The sequence below is a fragment of the Silene latifolia genome, chromosome 10 (genome assembly GCF_048544455.1).
Source record: "Silene latifolia isolate original U9 population chromosome 10, ASM4854445v1, whole genome shotgun sequence".
In the NCBI taxonomy this organism is placed as follows: domain Eukaryota; kingdom Viridiplantae; phylum Streptophyta; class Magnoliopsida; order Caryophyllales; family Caryophyllaceae; genus Silene; species Silene latifolia.
In genome coordinates, this window is record NC_133535.1 from 143,124,588 (window position 1) to 143,142,641 (window position 18,054).

Sequence of the window (18,054 nt, forward strand, 5' to 3'; positions counted from 1 at the left end):
CGTGTGGGTTTATTTCAAAAAAAAAAAAAAGAAAAAAGAAATGAAGTTGTACAATTCGACTTGGTGAAACATACCGACAAAAATGACTCGACTCGAATAATCCAATCTGAACTCGACCCGAACTCGAATTGAGGACCCGAATTTGACCCAATAACCTTTATTGATTCGATCATATTAAACTCGACCCGGATGTCTATATTGCATATTGACCATTATCTTCGGCCTAACTCAACCCAACCAACCCGAATCCAAACTGAGCCAACACGAACCCGAGCCAAATAATCCGTTTGTCAGGTCTATCAATCAAAGCAAGGACAATTTAGTCAAATCACGTCGCAAAACACAAAGTGATAGAGTGTTAAACACGTTGGACCGTTGGTGGCTAATGAAATGTCGCGAAACCTACGCATCTAATAAACCAAGAACTCCTTATATCATCACATCTTACACTCTCTTTCTTTCCGTTTCACAGTTCTTTCTTTCATGTTCTTACGCCTCAAAGATTAAAGGTTAGTCTAATTTTTTTCAATTTTTCTCCTTTTTAATCTTAAAAGTTTCTTTATGGTTTTAATTGAATCAATTGATCTGAAATTTGGATAAACCCTAAAAAAAGTTGTTTTTTTAGGCTAATTTGCCTGATTTCTGATCTGGGTTTGCAAGATCTGAGGGAATTAGTGTTGGGTTTTGTAAAAGATGGGATCTTTATCTAATTTGGGGATCTGGGTAGTTGTGATTTGCATGATTTTTGAAACTGGAATTGGGTTTTATTTACCTGGTAGTTACCCTCATAAATATAAAGTTGGGGATGTTTTATCTGTGAAAGTTAATTCTTTAACCTCAATTGATACTGAAATTCCCTTTAGTTACTATAGTTTACCCTTTTGTAAGCCTGAGGAAGGTGTTAAGGATAGTGCTGAGAATTTGGGGGAGCTTCTTATGGGTGATAGGATTGAGAATTCACCATATAGGTTTAAGATGTATTAGAATGAGAGTGAGATTATTTTGTGCAAGACGAATCCGCTTTCGCCTGATGAGTTTAAGCTTTTGAAGACTAGGATTGATGAGATGTATCAGGTTAATTTGATCCTTGTTAGTATTCAATTTCTAAATATTTTTCCAAATTAACCACCTAAAAAACACCAGGCTTTTAAAATACCTTTTAGGGGGCGTTTGGTTCACGCGTTGGTATGAGTTTGGAATCAGGAATCATACCCGGGTGGTATGGGTTTGGAACTTGATTCCTCATACCATGCGTTTGTTTCAATTTTGGTGGAATGAGATCGAACTTCATCAAATTTAAAAAAAATCTAAAATACAACATTAAAAATAATTATTTTGATACTAAAAAATCATGAAAATGAAGATTTAATCAAATAAATGTAAAAAAAATTTCATTTAAAATGTTCCATTTAAGTTTTTTTCATGATTTTTGGTTTTATTACTTGATACCCATCAATCTCATACCCACCTCCCCCTGGGTATTCCAAACCCATACCTCATGGGTTTGAGGTATGGGTATGAAACCCCCATATTTGCCAAACAAACACTTGGTATGGATTTGACTCATTCCAAACCCATAACTCATACCTTTATGAGTTGAACCAAACACCCCCTTAGATAACTCCTATATAGGCTAACTCAAATAAAAAACGTAAAAAATTACTCGTAATTCTTAACTATTATAGGTGGCCCAGAATAATAACTTTAATCGTCTTAATACAAAACTTTATATATAGTAGATTTATTAAATGTAAAAATAATTAATGTCAATATTAAACAAATTATACGCGGACGAACCCGTGCTAGTTTTACTCCTCAAAACTCAAAAGGAGGATATTTCACCCTGCTCAAACCCTCAAATACCTTTGCGCCACCCGAGATCAGCTACCTTAGCCGTCTCTCTCACAGACGTCCACGAGCGCTCGACCATCGACTCAGCAAAACCCCAAACCCCTACCCGGCGATCGACGACAACGATACATCTACTCACAAAGTAATTAACTAATTACAACCTCTTTTATAATTTTACCCTTGTCATTTTTTTCATCCCTCTTTTTTTTTTTCCATTCCCTTACGTTCACCTCCCTCCGGCAACCCCCACTTCGTCTGACCTTACTCCGGTCAACTTGTGCTTCGTCTGACCCTACTCTGATCGGCCGGGACTCCGACATCATTATGTTGCAAATTTGCAGTATTATGACATTAAAATGCATTAGTGTACAACGCTGTACACTGTGATCAGGTAAACATTAATTACACTAGATGTTGTGGGTATATTGCAAGTCTATGAGACAACAACTCACAACGTGGCGTTCATGAATCAATTTGTTGTAAACCTTCTACGAGGAGCGATTTGAAGTTTAGAAATCAATTTAATACATATCACCCATGATAGTACATAGTATCACTCTATCAGGCTATCGCTGAAGAATATGAACATGTTTCCTCGCACCTACGAGTGTAACCACCATGCTTTCCTCCAACGCACCACTATCGGTCCAACCTTAATCGATAATTAATAAACAACTAAATATATTAATTTAACAAATTCATAAACCCTAATAATTTCAACAAAACATATTAATAATTTATAAACAACTATATTACTTCACTAATAATTTGAGAATTATGATCTATTGTTCGAGTTTTTAGAGCAATTAGATTCGATTTTAAAGAAAAAGGTACAAAAGAAATGATTTGTTTAGGTTTGGGGGAAAAAGGGGATGATATGGAAAATTAATGAAAAAATGTATATGAAAGAGTAAAGTTCGCATGTGGAAAAGTAATTTCGTTTTTTTTTTTTATTATTGTTTTGATTGTCGTAGATACACCTTATGAGTTGGATATCGGACCCTGCGGGTTGCGGGTTACCCATATCTGACACATATAATCTAGCTAATTTGGAGTCGTCGGATATGTTCAATTGGACCCTATCCAGATGCGACCCATTGCCATCCAACTCGTATGACAACCTCCTAACTGTAAAAGAAAAATAAAATAAGCCCCGCTTCCTCTTCTCTCATCTTTTACTCAGCTTCTCTTTCGTTCTTCATTCTACAATCGGGGGGAAGTGGCAAATAAGCCCCAAACGTTTGCCACTAGGTGCAAATTAGCCCCATCACATTTTATACGTGCAAATTAACCCCATTAGTTATACCCGATGTGCAATTTGCCCCAATTAGAGATATCCGAGTAAATTTCTCGTCGGAAAATATTGACATGGCACCGGAAAGATGACTAGGATAGATTAAATTAAATAATAAATAAAAAAAAACAAGAATTATCACTATCACTCTTATCACTTGTTACTTCCTCCCTCTTCTCTCCGACTCTCATATATTTTAAGCTCCTTCAATCCTCACACCTCCATCCGATCCCTTTTTTCTATTTTTTTCATGTCAATTTTGTTGTTTGTTGTAGCCTACACTAATTCTCATATATCATCCACCATTTTTGTAATTAAAGTTTAGCAAGTATCAGAAAAACTCAAAAAAAAAATTGAAATTTGGGGAAAATTGAGTTTATGCACAGTACACTTATATGCCGCCATTTTTACACGATTTGAGCTCGAAAATTAACAATAGCGATGAAGAAGACAGGAAGCACTAAACAGACGTAAGAAATAAAAATAATGAGGTTAATTTATTATCTAAAGGCGAAAGAAGATAGGAAGCAATAAACAGACGTAAGAACTAAAAATTAACAATGGCGATGAAGAAGATAGGAAGCAATAAATTGAAATCTGGCAATATTTAAAATCATGTTTTTTTAAAAATTTATTATATAATTTAATCTATTCTAGTCATCTTTCCGGTGGCACGTCAATATTTTCCGGCGAGAAATTTACTCGGAAATCTCTAATTGGGGCGAATTGCACATCGGATATAACTAATGGGGTTAATTTGCACGTATAAAATGTTATGGGGCTAATTTGCACGTAGTGGCAAACGTTTGGGGCTTATTTGCCACTTCCTCAAGTGAAGTATTTATTATTTCTATTTGTTCACTGTAATTGATTTATACATAATACAAAATATAGCCTTGTGTAATTTAATTGATTTATTATTTATAGGTTTTGCGCGGCTTGTGTATCCATCATGGCAAGATCTCTATCAAGTATGATTTTGCGAAACATTTGTAATTCATCTGCTCCTCGTTTCACCTCTCAAGTATGTCGATTTCTTTCTTTCTTTCTTTTTTTATTAGCTCATTTGATTTTGATTTTCCCCTTGTATTCCGAGTTTTATGATCGTCTCAAATTAGATTGAGAATGATGGTTGTGTATCGAAAAGGGTTTTATAGTTACAAAGTTTTGTTGTACTTGGACTATAATTTGATGCATCGCAATGTTACCAGAAATCGAAATGTTGTGTCTTTAGGCTTCACCATTGTTCATATATACATGTTTGGCATTGGATATGCTACTTTTAAAGGCAATTCTTTTGACTTTAAAATGAAGATATGATAGTCTGGCTGGTTATATAGTATATAACTTATATCGGACATGAAATGAAGATATTTTGCATGATATTGATAGTGCAACAGGTAGTGTTCTGTTTCAGTGGCAATAAGATTTAACAGTAAAGCATTTGTTGAAATAAGGAACACGCTTATCACTACTGATTACTAATTGGACAAATTCATCTGTCTTGTATACTCCTTGCTTCATTCACTTGTCCAGGAAATATTGACTAAGATTATCTAAGATGTCTATATTCAAATTTAGTACCCAACTTCCAGAATTAGACATTGTTGCTGTTGGTGAAGCGCATTTCAATTCTTCTCCCTCTATTTTTTTTTTCATTTGGCCCCATAGGAGAATGGCGTAAATTTATAGGGTATTCGAATAAGCAAGGATAGTGTTGGTCTTATATGTGGGTTCTCATCCTCAACTCTTCTTTCCCCCTTCTATCACCATATATGTTTATGTGTCTTACTTTTCTTTCCCTCTCTTCTATCAATGTACACCTTCACCACCACTCATTCACCTTCAACCCCTCCTCCCTCTACCATCATCGACCCCCACTCACCCTTCATTATGCCCTCTGCCCCACCTCCCTCCATCATCTACTTCCCTTAACTATCCCAAAAGCCCTATTTCCCTCCAACTTCCCCCCACCTCCTTTCCTTGGTTGCTCTACCGACTACCATACCAGCATTCACAGCAAGAAGAATGACTAAGTGGAGGGCTCATTGGTCTTGCTGGCCGGCAGCGCTTGGGAAGGAAGGGCGAGGAGGTTGGCGTTTGAAGGTGTTGCAAATGTCTAAGTAGAAATTTGTTGATGACTTCACAGGCTTACTAAATTTCAGAGCAAAAAGACATTTACAGAGTAGAAATTTGTAGACAGTTACTTTTATGTTCGTTTTTGGTAAAAACAATTATTTTCTAATAGATCTGGGAAAATAATTTGATTTATTTGAACCCTTGCGAAAGGGAAGGGATGAGGTGAGGTGAGAGTTTGGAGGTTGAGAGGTTGGTTGGGAAGGGGGTGTGCTGGTGTCGAGAAACTGTTTGGTTGTGGGGTTGAGAAGGGGGAGTAAGGTGTATTGGGGTTGCGCAATGGAGGATCATATGTGTATATATACATGTTTGGCATTGAATATGCTACGAAATGTTGCTGATTTTTAGTGATATTTTGTACTTTCATTGAGTTGATAACAAGAATGTTTATCTGACTGGTTATATATAACATAAGTATCGGACATGAAATAAAGATATGATAATCTGGCGTTTTTGGTTTCATAAAATGTAAAATATGCCTAGTTTTGTGTCAATATATGGACTATGGTTACACTTACGGTGGAGAAGTGTCAGGGTACAACAACACTTCAATTGTTTCGGTGTTTTGTGTTTTCTTAACTGGCCAGTGGCTACATGACGTTAAATTATACCCCTAAAATTAAATACCTAAAAGCTATTTATAAGACCGTTAATTTTACGATATGCGCACGTTTGACCCTTGAGTTTCTTCGTCATTACACTTGCGTAGTATTTACACCTGACTTTTGCTATTGGCATGAGAAGTATTAGACTATTAGCCATTCTCTTGTCTCTTTTTTTTTTCACAGGTATCTGGGGCATTTTACCAGAATCGAGTGAAGTACTCAACTACTGTGTCCAACGACCCTGATACACATGAAGACTTCAGGCCGACCAGTAAGCATGAGAGTTCAGACCTTTCTGCCAAAGATGTTGTTGATAAGGTTGCTTTTGTTTAACAACTTTATCACTTTTGACCTCATGATTCTCACATGTATTTTATTTGCTTGCCATCAATTTTTTTTTCTTTTCATTACGGTGATGTCGTGCATGCCTTCTTACATATCATGAATTGCACTTCCAGGATGTCAAGGAAAATCCTGTTATGATTTATATGAAGGGGAACCCTGACGTGCCTAGGTGCGGTTTTAGCGCTCTTGCTGTAAGGGTACTGAATGAGTACAGTAAGTTATACTTAAGTTTTCTGCCATTTCATGGGACTTCTGTTCCTAGTGTTTCTTTTACTTTCCTCTTACGGACGTCTTGATCTTTATATGCTTAAATGTAAAAGGTTATTCAAGAACAAATCTATCACCCATTCACACGGGTGTATTTGTTGTGATTGTTTTGGAAGGAGCATGGCCAAATAGGACGTGAGGGAGGAAATTAAATCGTTGGTTTACATTGCTGGCTTTTGTAGCACTTGGCTCAAAGCCTCAAAATGGTCTGCCATGAATAGTATAAGACTATAAACCGTTTCTAGTGAAAGAGCCATCAGCATTCTTTGTGAACAAGGATTAAAGTTTTGAGGTGCCGAATTGGAAAGTGGCAAGAAATTAAAGGTCTTTGAGTGATGCATTCTGCAAAATCGCAATTTACCTGTGTTACTTAGACACTCCGACGTGGTCTTGTGTCGGAGTCGGGTTGGAGTGTCGGACGCGTAATTCCTAGATTTTCTTATATAATAGTTACTCCACTGCATGTGCATGTCCACCATGCAGAAGCTGTACAAGTATTAATGTGTCAACTGTCAAGTGTTTGTCCGCTCGCGACATGTCTGAAGACTGCCGTGTCGACGTAACACAACAAATTCCAATATGCATTTGTGCTTCATGCCCACAAGTTAGGCCCTGTTCTTTTGCACTTAATTTCAGTTCTAATAAGTTCAGTTCAGCTCCATTAAGTTCAGTTTAGCTTTATTCAGTTCAGATCAGTTCAGTTCATATTAGTTTATTTTAGTTTATTTGAACATTAATATTATTATTCTTATTTTATATTCTTATTCATATCATTATTATTATATTAATTTATTTACTATTGTTATTACTATACTAGTACTGGCACCGCTACTCCCACCACTACTACCACCACTACAACAACAACCACCACTACTATGACCACCACCACCACTATGACCACCACCACCAGTACTACTACCACTACCACTACCACCACCACCACCACCACCACCGCTACTACAACCACTACCAACACCAACACTACTACTACTACCACTACCACTACCACCACTACTACAATACTACTACTACTACTACTTAGAGGTGATCATGGGCCGGTCCGGGTCGGATTTGGGCCGGACCCCAGTATTAAATTAAGCCCAAGTTTGCGGGCCAGGCTACATGTGCGGGTCTATTTCTTCTTCATCATCATCATCATTCTTTCAGCTCCATTCAGTTCAATTTAGACAATTTTAGTCCAAAAGAATAGGGCCTTAGTTTAACTATTATTATTATTATTATTTCAGCTCAGCTCAATTAAGTTCTTTCAGCTCCATTCAATTCTGTTCAGACAATTTTAGTCCAAAAGAATAGGACCTTAGTTTAACTATCAACATTTATTGTTGCATTCATTTCAAAAATGCAGACGAGAATGTGGAGAAAATAGAATAGTTGGACAGTAGGTGACTAAAAATTCTCCCTTTAACATGTGTGTGTATTACTCCCGCCTTCCCTAAATTTAGAGTATGATGCCATGTGCAACTTTTTCTTGTGTGCTACTAGGCTTCTTCAGTGATTTTATGCTTCAGATTTGATATACTTTGTACAAGTATCAATTTAACATGCTTCATTGGGTTAATATCGGTGAATAGTATACTGCATAAATTTGCAGTTCGAGTTGTTACCATAGGGGAACCTATATCTGTGGCGAATAATTTTATGCTAACAGCCGTCCATGTTGGGGAGGACTTTGTGAATGTTTTTTTAGAAAAAGGTTTTAGGGGATTGTCCGTAAGAGTAAGTAGGGATGCCTACTTTTCTCGTAATTTGGCATTCATCTCTTTGTTGGATTTTGTAGCCTTGTATGGTCGATCCTTTTTTTTTTGTCGGCAAAGCCAAAAAATATACACTCGTAGTTGCCTTTGATGTTTAATTAATTCTAGAATTTCTATTTTATTTATTTATTTGACATTTTGAAATGAAATTCTATCGTTTCCATCCTTCACACTAAATTGCTATTTGTAGATGTTCCTTTTAGTTCAAGAAGTATACTAGAGGACATGGAGTTGAAGGAAGCTGTTAAATCCTACAGGTAATACACCAAGCACAGGCAGAAATTTTTATTTCTACTATTTTTAATTTTTTTCTAGTGTGTGTAATTTCTGTTTGTTTGAGTTAACTTAGTTACGGAGTTGGGGATCATTAGCTCATATGCTTTTATTATCTATCAAATGTATATTGTTGTTGATCTTATTCCTTTCTATGTAGCCACTGGCCCACATTTCCACAAATATTTATCAAGGGAGAATTCGTTGGAGGTTCAGACATTATTCTTAATATGCACCAGGTAGCCTTATCATAACACATTTTGTTTTAGAATAGTCAATATAGATGAGATTATCTGCTTACATATCTACCTTGTTCAGACGGGCGAGTTAAAGGAAATGCTCAAAGACGTTCCTGCCTCAGTGAAATCTGAATAAGCATGTAAGTGCATGAGATGCAAGCATGGGTTTTCGTCGAGTGCTCTGTCGAGTCCAATGTTATACTATCGTCAATTTTTGACAATAGCTGAGAGCCTGTTTCTTTTCCAGTTTGTCGTTCAACTTGTGTTGCAAATATTAGTCAAGTTCGAGTATACCCATCACCTGATGGTTGACCTAGATTAATCATAAGGCAAATGTTTGTCATTTGTTTTAGAACAGGTGTATAATTTGCTTGCTAATTGTTTGGAGAACACACAAAGGATCTACGATTTTATTTGTAAGAAGGGATACAAGCTGACAAGCATGCATCATAGACGTGCATGGTAAGCACGTGATCCTCAATTATTATATACAGTATTATCAATGCATCTTAAAATGAGAGTATGCCCATTTAGGAGATAATCCTAAAATGGGAGTTAAAGAGTAGCAGCAGGGTTGTTGGCCATGCGATTGATGGTGGCGTTGGTCTTGATCTTTCCATCCTCCTTTATCACTTCGACAGTAGGGTTAGCTATATCTAGATTCCGCTGGATGGAGTACCAAGTTTGAGACTCAATATGTAGTCCCTTGGGCCGCATTCAATGTAAACCCGTGCAGGACACGACCCTCGTCGGAAATGCGTTAAAACGTGTCGAACACCTTTAAAGCCGTGTCTAATTTTCTTCTTTTCTTTGGCCACATATCCGACATGTGTCCATGGTATTTGTACATATTTTGGGGACACTTCAAAAGAATCAAGGTGAATTTAAGATGGTTTTTTTTTATTAATGTGAGTTGGCAGATCAAAGATTATAGGTATGGATGTCAAATTGTCAATGTGGCGGGGTAAGTGCAGAGAATGGGCATCCCGCTCCCGCATTCACGAACTATAATGCGTACTCACAACCGGCTCACGACTCGTGCGGGTGGAACTTTTTAAACCCGCACCTGTCCCGCGGGTACATATTAACCCGCCAAATTACCTTTTCCTCATAAAAGAATTTTTATAAATATAGTTCTTGAATTTAAAACGTACTAGTCCTACACAATTTAGACAAATGCATCTCTACAAAGGGATTTAAAATAGTTTAACAATCAATTAATTAGTATATAAGTTTTCAAACAATGAATAAAAAAATCATTCTCCAAGCTAATGGTTTTCAATCAATCCTAGTTTGGTTAGTATAATTACTATATTTACTATATAATAGTGTATGAATAAGTGAGGCAGATGAAGTAAAAATAGATCTTCAATGAGGCGGAATAAACGAACTTTGTTTTTTTTTTTTTTTTTTTTTTGAAAACCATCCCAGGCGGTATTACCTCATATTAATAATATCATCGGAAATCAAATCCATAACATGTCGCGGCAGAGTACTAACTCAGACTTTCCTACCGAGATGCGAAGAGCTTAAATGAGCGCTACATTGTTATGTTTTCTAGACACAAACGACCATAAAATAGACTCAAAACCATTACACAAATCCAAAATATCATCAAGTAATAAATAAAACTCGCTTCTACCCGTTGCCTTCGACTTCAGCGCGTCGATCAACACCTTGCAATCGCTCTCAATAACCAGCCGCCTACACCTTCTTGCTTGAGCTTCCTTTAGACCTGCCATCACCGCTTCAGCCTCCGCCATTTTGGGTTCCATGGTCCCGCTTCTGAACTCCGTCATCCCCCACAACACCCTACCCTCACTGTTACGGCACACCGCTCCAAGTCCCGTATCCCAGCCTTCCTTAACACCCGCGTCCACGTTCAACTTCGCCCATCCTTCCTCTGGTTTACGCCAGCTCCCTCGTCCCTCCTCTTGCTTATCTTCAGCACCAGCCACCCTCACCTCATCCTCCATTTCCTTCCTTAACTCTTCCACTCTTCTAGCCACCTTACCTGCATCCACCGAAACTCCATCGAAAACCCATTTATTTCAAGCTTCCCATATCGCCCAACACCCCATCATAAAAGTATCTATCTCACTGTCCTCGAGCTCCCTCCACACGTCCTCCACCCACTCCCTCACCCACTCATACCCATCAGCCATGCGCATACCAATTCCCAGCCTATCCCACAGCCCACCCACCCAACCACAACCCCGCACAAGATGAAGACAAGTCTCCATCTCATGCTCACATACCGGACAACCAACCTCCACCGAATGGACCCGCTTGGCCAAGTTAACTTTTGTAGAAATTGCATTATTGCACAATTGCCACATGAAAACTTTAATACGGGGTAAGACTTTGGCTTTCCATATACGATTCCATAGCGCTTTTTCCTTCAAAAAATCCGAAGAGCTTACATCCTTCCCACCATCTTTTGTGAGCTCTCTATAGGCGATTTGACGGTATATTCGCCATTCTTCTCAAGGTCCCACATCCACATATCCTCGAGTTTCGTTTTGGAAATGCGCATCTGAAGTATACGGTCTTGTTCAAAAGGGAGGAAAAGACTCCTTACCTTGTTTGTGTCCCAGCCAACTCCATCCGTCCGCCATAGGTCTGCAACCACCATATCTGCACTAGTATTCAGTCGAGGTGAAATTATTTTACGAGTTTGGGTATTCGGTATCCACGGGTCAGACCACACCAGAGTACTCAGCCCATTTCCGACTCTCCGTCGCACTCCCAAACGCAGCACCTCTCTAGCTTCCAGTATCCCTCTCCAAGTGTAGCTAGGATTCGGGCCCATCGTAACCGACATAAAGGACCCATTTGGGAAGTACTTACCACCAAGTACCCGCACCATCAACCTCGATCGATCAGTAAGAAACCTCCATGCTTGTTTACCCAAAAGAGCCATGTTGAATTTATGAAAATCCCTAAAACCCAAACCACCAAAGCATTTCGGCCTACACAGCTTTGCCCACACAACCCATAGTATTTTTCCTTTTCCATTCGTGGCTCCCCACCAGAAGCGAGATACAATGGATCGTAACTCATCACAGAAGTTATTAGGCATTTTGAAGACGCTCATCGCATAGGTTGGGATTGATTGGGCCACGGCCTTTATCAAAATTTCCCGACCTGCCTTCGAAAACAACTGCCCTTTTCACCCCTGTAATTTCTTGCATAATTATCCCGTACCATGCTAGTCACCACCTTTCGCGAATGACCCACTACAGTGGGAAATCCGAGATACTTTTCTTGTACCTCGACCACCCTAACACCGAGACAATTGGTCACCAAATCCCTGTCAGCCATCCTCGTACCTTTGCTAAAAGAGACAGACGTCGTATCGAAATTCACAATCTGACCCGACGCCCTAGCATACTCCAGGAGAATTTGTTTCACGCAATTGGCTTCCACTTGATTTGCTTAAACAAAAAATATACTATCATCAACGAAAAGGAGGTGTGAACAACCGGTGAAGAGGCCGAAACCCGGATGCCATGGATAGATGCATTCTCCGATGCTCTTCTCATTAAACTCGATAAGACTTCCGCACAAAGAATGAAAAGGTAGGGAGATAAAGGGTCTCCTTGTCGAAGCCCTCTACCTGGCCGAAACACCTCAGACGGAGCCCCATTAACCATCACGGAGAAAGTAACCGAGGAGACACAATGCATAACTCTACCCAGCCAACATCGAACCCCATACGAAGCAACACCCTCTCAAGGAAAACCCATTCGACCCTATCATAAGCTTTAGACATATCTAATTTCAGCGCCATATGTCCATTCTTGTTCTTTGAATTTTTCATAAAATGGAACATCTCAAATGCCACAAGAATATTATCCGTAATTAATCTCCCCGGGGTAAAATCACTTTGATTCTCGGAGACAATATCCCCCAAAAACAATTTTAACCGATTAGCGAGGACTTTTGATACTAACTTTTATATGACATTACATAAACTGATAGGTCGAAATTCAGTCATTTTATCTGGGGCCTTCTTTTTCGGAATTAAGACTATATGAGTTTTATTAATACCTTCCGGAAATGGCGCGCCACGAAGCACTCTGAGCACAGTACGGGTCTCCGCAGGTCCAACAATATGCCAATACGTTTGATAAAAGAGCCCGTTCATTCCGTCTGGACCCGGAGCTTTCAAAGGATTCATTTGATTCAGGGCGAATATCACTTCATCTTCGGTATATTCACTGCGTAGCACATCGTTCATTCTACCCGTCAACCTCCCCTCAATACCGTCTAACAACTGCTCGAATTGACTTGGTTCCTCTGACATGAAAAGCTCTTCGAAATATGCCTTTGCTACGTCCGTAATTTCCTCTAGATCCTCTCGCACTCGGCCATTTTTATCAACAATTCTCGCAATATGATTTCGTTGCTTACGCTGCCCCGCTTTCCTATGAAAATATTTCGTATTCCTATCCCCTTCCTTCAACCAAAGAGCCCGAGACCTTTGACGCCAAAAACTCTCCTCTTGGTTTAAAAGCGTAGCTATTTCCTTGACTAGTCTCCTCCTCTCCTCTACCTCTCGCCTAGACCTCCCTCCTTCATTAAGTTTATGTAATTTACGCCGTTTGATATTCAGGTCCCTCATAATTTTGCCTATGCTAACCCCTTTCCACTTCTGTAGCTTCTCCGCACATCGTTCCAAAATCGTAACCAAATCGTCTTCCCCATCCTCCCAGGCAGCACGAACCGCATCCTCACACCCTTGCTCCCCTACCCAAACCTTCTCAAAATGAAAGAGTCTCCCCCTCACACGTTCGTCCTCGACCCTTCTGTCCAACCGAAGCAAAATTGGTGAATGGTCTGACCATTCCCGCGTCAAATGAATCAGCCTCGACCGTGGGAACAAATCCGCCCAAGCATCATTGCACAAAGCACGATCAAGCCGGCTCTGTCTATTATCCTCATCCGCCTGCCCGTTGTCATATGTAAAAGTATATCCCTCAAACTCTATATCTCGTAACCCACAATCATCTAAAGCCTCCCGGAAGTTGGTCATATGCCATTGAGGCCGAGAGCCCCCTTTCATCTCCGTAGCAAAGAGCACTTCATTAAAATCTCCAACGCACACCCACGGCCCCCCCGTCTTGAGCACCAAGTTCCCTAAGCAGCTGCCACGAGAGGTGTCTATCCGTGACGTTTGGCCATCCGTAAAAACCCGTTACTCTCCAAGTCCCATCCAGCTCATGTATATCAAAATCCATGTGATGAATCGAGGCCGAACGAAAAAGGCACTTCACATGTTTCTTCCACATAAAAGCTAACCCACCCGACCTACCAACACTATCCACCTCCATACCCTCATACTCATCAAATTGGGCACGGACTCTCCTAAATTCTTCACCGCTCAGCTTGGTCTCGGAGAGAAAGACCATAGCGGGGGCCTCTTTCCGCAATAAATTACGGAAACCGCCTACTGCAGCGGGGTTGCCCAGCCCCCTGCAGTTAAGGCTAAGGAGATTCATTGTTCCCAGCGGGGTTGAGTCATCTCAACCTCCGCCTCAGATGAACATACATCCAAGATTTTGCGAATTTTCGAGCCTCCTTGCACCTCAACATTATCCTCATTACTCCTCCCTCTCTTCTCCCCTAACATCACGTTCAGGTCTGTCACCTTGTTGCATCCACCTTCCTCTCCGCCATCATCACTCCTACTATCTATTCTTGTCCATCTCAATGCCCCCTTCCCCTTATCATTCGAAGCCCCACTAGTCTCTTCTTCACCCCCACTCCGCTCCCTCCTTTCCCCCTGACTTCTCATCCTCCCTTTACCACTTTCAACTCCCACGCCATTCATCTATCCCTCATCTTCCCCACTCCTAATCTCCCCATTGACTCCTTCTACCGTCCCCCCAAACCTCTCAACTGTCTAGTTTTGCCCTCTCTGCACGGAGTCAACAGTATGGAGTGATACCTCCATTTTCTTTGCTTTAGACTTAATCGAAATATTTTTCAGCTTGGCAATCATTTTATCAACATCTTCCTGTTCCGAACGTCTGAATTCCTCCTCGAAAACCCTGCTCAAATCCTTCGAGTTTTTTAGTCCTGAATCCGCAACATTCTTTAACACTCTTCTCGGGGAGGCCCTCAAACTCTCGCTAAACCTCAGTTCGCCCTCTTCGTATGGCCCCTCATCACAATCCTTCTCTCCGTGTCCAAGAACACCACAGCCGTAACAGAATATCGGGAGCCGCTCATATTTGACATCGAATTCCACAAGGTTACCCTTAGCCATTCTCGCACGCACAGAGTCACGTAAAGGTTTACGCACATCGTGCAAAACCCTAATCCTCACTGTCCTCTCAAGCTCTGGTAGGGGCGCTTCATCCATACAAACAAACTGTCCAATTTGCATCCCAATTTTCCGGACATTCTCCTCATTCGATCGACCCCTTAGAGGCAAATCGTAAACCCTAGCCCATAACGGAACTTGGAACAACGGTGTATCCACAGGTTTTCCGTCACAGATAGGATCATTGAAGCACCAAATATATTTATCGAAGTGCCATGGTTGGCCTTCGAACACCTTAGCCTTATCAATCTCAGACGCAAATTTGAATAAGAAAATTTTATTTTTTGCATCAAGAATATTGCCAACTACATTACCTTTCGTGTTCCACAGTTTAGTCATCGTCTCGATCGCTGCTTTAGCATTAACCGTCTTTGAGAACCAAACCCTACCAACCAGCATAACCTCCAGCGTCTCCTCGTCCTTCCCGTCGTCACCAGCATCCCAGACAAACTCATCGTCATGCTCCATAATCCTCTTACCCTTCCTTGTACTCGAATCCCCATGCTCGCTCATCTTGCAAAACCCTACTTCTCAACCCTTGGAAACTATGTTGAGAAGGTGGGCAATAACCAGAAAATAAAGACCACGAACCCAGTAGAAATCGACCTAGATGAAAAGGATGAACTAAAGACCTCGATTAGACGTAGGCTCTCATAGGAACCCTAGAGAGAATTTTTTGCAGCCTTATTTAGGCGCTCTTTGGTAAACGACAATAAACGAACTTTGTTACTTATTAGAAAACAAAGATTTGAAATATTGCGACAAGTAAAAATCAATAATACCTTATGAAATAAGCTTAATAAATTGTATAAATACAATTGTTTTTGTGCCTCCGTCTAAAGAAGAGAATGTTTGACCTAGTTTGCTTAAAATGAATTTCTATTTTTTAAGTCTAATTTTTCAAATATAGTTTTCAAGAAACAGAAACATCAAATTGATACTTTTATTTTTATGGGCAAAAAAAAGTTATTTCACTAGTAGAAAAATATTTTTTTGCGGCTCTCTATTTGAGGTGTTTTAGCCTAATGGCAGCAAATAATTTTCTTTTTTTTTATAAATCATATTACTATTTGCGGCGTTCTTTTAAGAAAACGCCTCAAATAGATAATGTTTGACCTAGTTTGCTTAAAATGAATTTCTATTTTTTAAGTCTAATTTTTCAAATGTAGTTTTCAAGAAACAGAAAATTATTTCTTAAAAGAAGAAATAAAGAAGAGAATGTTTGACCTAGTTTGCTTAAAATGAATTTCTATTTTTTAAGTCTAATTTTTCAAATGTAGTTTTCAAGAAACAGAAACATCAAATTGATACTTTTATTTTTATGGGCAAAAACATGTTATTTCACTAGTAGAAAAATATTTTTTTGCGGCTCTCTATTTGAGGTGTTTTAGCCTAATGGCAGCAAATAATTTTCTTTTTTTTATAAATCATATTACTATTTGCGGCGTTCTTTTAAGAAAACGCCTCAAATAGAGTATTTGCGGCGTTAAGGTTTAAAAACGCAGCAAATAATAAAATTAGTTAAAATAAAAACAAAAACTAAACTCATCCGTGTTATACACTATCCATATCCATATCAATATCGTATTTTCTTAAAAAAAGAAATATGCTCACAGACTCACAAAGTCACTCTCCATCACATATTCTCTCAGTCCTGTTCTCTCAGATTAAAATTAAGAAAATCAAAATAAAAAGTAAAATTCACCACCAAAAGAAAATCTTCAGATCGCCGGCCACGTCGTCACCTCGCCATCTCACCAGAAAAGCTTGAAATCGACCAACCGTTCTATTATTTGATTATTAGGTATGTCAAATTATGTTCCATGGTTTACTTTTTCAATTAAATGCAGTGAAGATTTTTAGGGTTTATTTTAGATTAATTATTTTAGTTAGGGTTTATATTTATTTTCGATTAATTGGAGTGCTGATTTTGGAATACAATTCGATTAATTATTAGGGTTTATGTTTGTTTTAGATTAATAATTTTTGTTTGGGTTTATGTTTATTTTCGATGAATTAACTAGCTTTTATTCATTGATTACTCTAATTTTCGATCAAAGCCAGCTTCGATTTTAGCTCTTTAATTCAAACCCCATGCAATTTTCCATCGTTTTCATGTTTTTTGGTTCGGGTTTTTACAATTTCTTAGAGATTGAGTAGAAAGATTGTATTTTTTTTTTGTTGTAGTAATCAATTGTACTGGAGTTAACATCATATTTGGGGTCTGAACTTTCCAATTTTTTAACAAGAAAGACTCCAACTTTGTCTGTTTAGCAGTAAGGACCTGCTCATTAACGGAGTCAACTTTGCTCGTTAAAAGGGGCTGAGTTGCTGACAAAGAACACTTTGATTTCATCTTCTCCATAATCCCTTTTTGTAATTGGATATTTGAGTGAGGGATGCATCAGTTCTTCGTCCAAACTCCAAACGCAAATGCAGTAATAATTTTCTTTTTAAATCTTTTGTATAATAATGTCAAGAAAGTAGGCCACAATTAATCGAACCTATTAACCAAATAACCAAATACTTTTTTTTTTGATAGCGAATAACCAAATACTTCGTAACCAAATAAAAATACGTGTATATTTAGGCTTTGTTAATCGAGCCTTTTTAGCGGTTGACTGAACTGTTTGCGATGGTTTTTAACAATTACTTACTCCGTCTCATTTATTTGTTTACATTTGATTAAAATACCGCTCAATAGAAAATATAAAAGGTAAACAAATAACTTAGATAAAAGAAGTAGCTGAAATCGATTGGTTTAGGTTAGGGTCAGCGTGTGAATGGAGTGAATGGACTGAACTGTCTAAACCGAACCAAAATAGTGGTTATAAAATTTAAAACTAGTGGACCTAGATCATACCCATATCCAATTTAAAACTAATCCTTAACCATGTCTTAACAGAATCCATGTGCCCATATGCAAATGTTAATCGAC

The 18,054-nt window shown here is 38.9% G+C and overlaps 2 protein-coding genes across 2 annotated transcripts; one reads left to right on the plus strand and one right to left on the minus strand.

Annotated features, from left to right (window-relative positions):
• Window positions 1–330: 330 nt before the first annotated feature.
• LOC141606110 (monothiol glutaredoxin-S15, mitochondrial-like) lies at window positions 331–9,300 on the plus strand. The gene is made up of 7 exons (XM_074425126.1): window positions 331–509; window positions 4,073–4,169; window positions 6,070–6,204; window positions 6,345–6,444; window positions 8,464–8,530; window positions 8,707–8,785; window positions 8,865–9,300. The coding sequence occupies exons 2-7, from the start codon at window positions 4,098–4,100 to the stop codon at window positions 8,919–8,921; spliced, it is 510 nt and encodes a 169-aa protein (XP_074281227.1). The 5' UTR covers window positions 331–509; window positions 4,073–4,097; the 3' UTR covers window positions 8,922–9,300.
• A 1,014-nt stretch (window positions 9,301–10,314) lies between these two features.
• LOC141608388 (uncharacterized) lies at window positions 10,315–11,028 on the minus strand. The gene is made up of 2 exons (XM_074427747.1): window positions 10,887–11,028; window positions 10,315–10,799 (listed from the first exon to the last, which is right to left on the minus strand). The coding sequence occupies exons 1-2, from the start codon at window positions 11,026–11,028 to the stop codon at window positions 10,315–10,317; spliced, it is 627 nt and encodes a 208-aa protein (XP_074283848.1).
• Between the last annotated feature and the right edge of the window lie 7,026 nt (window positions 11,029–18,054).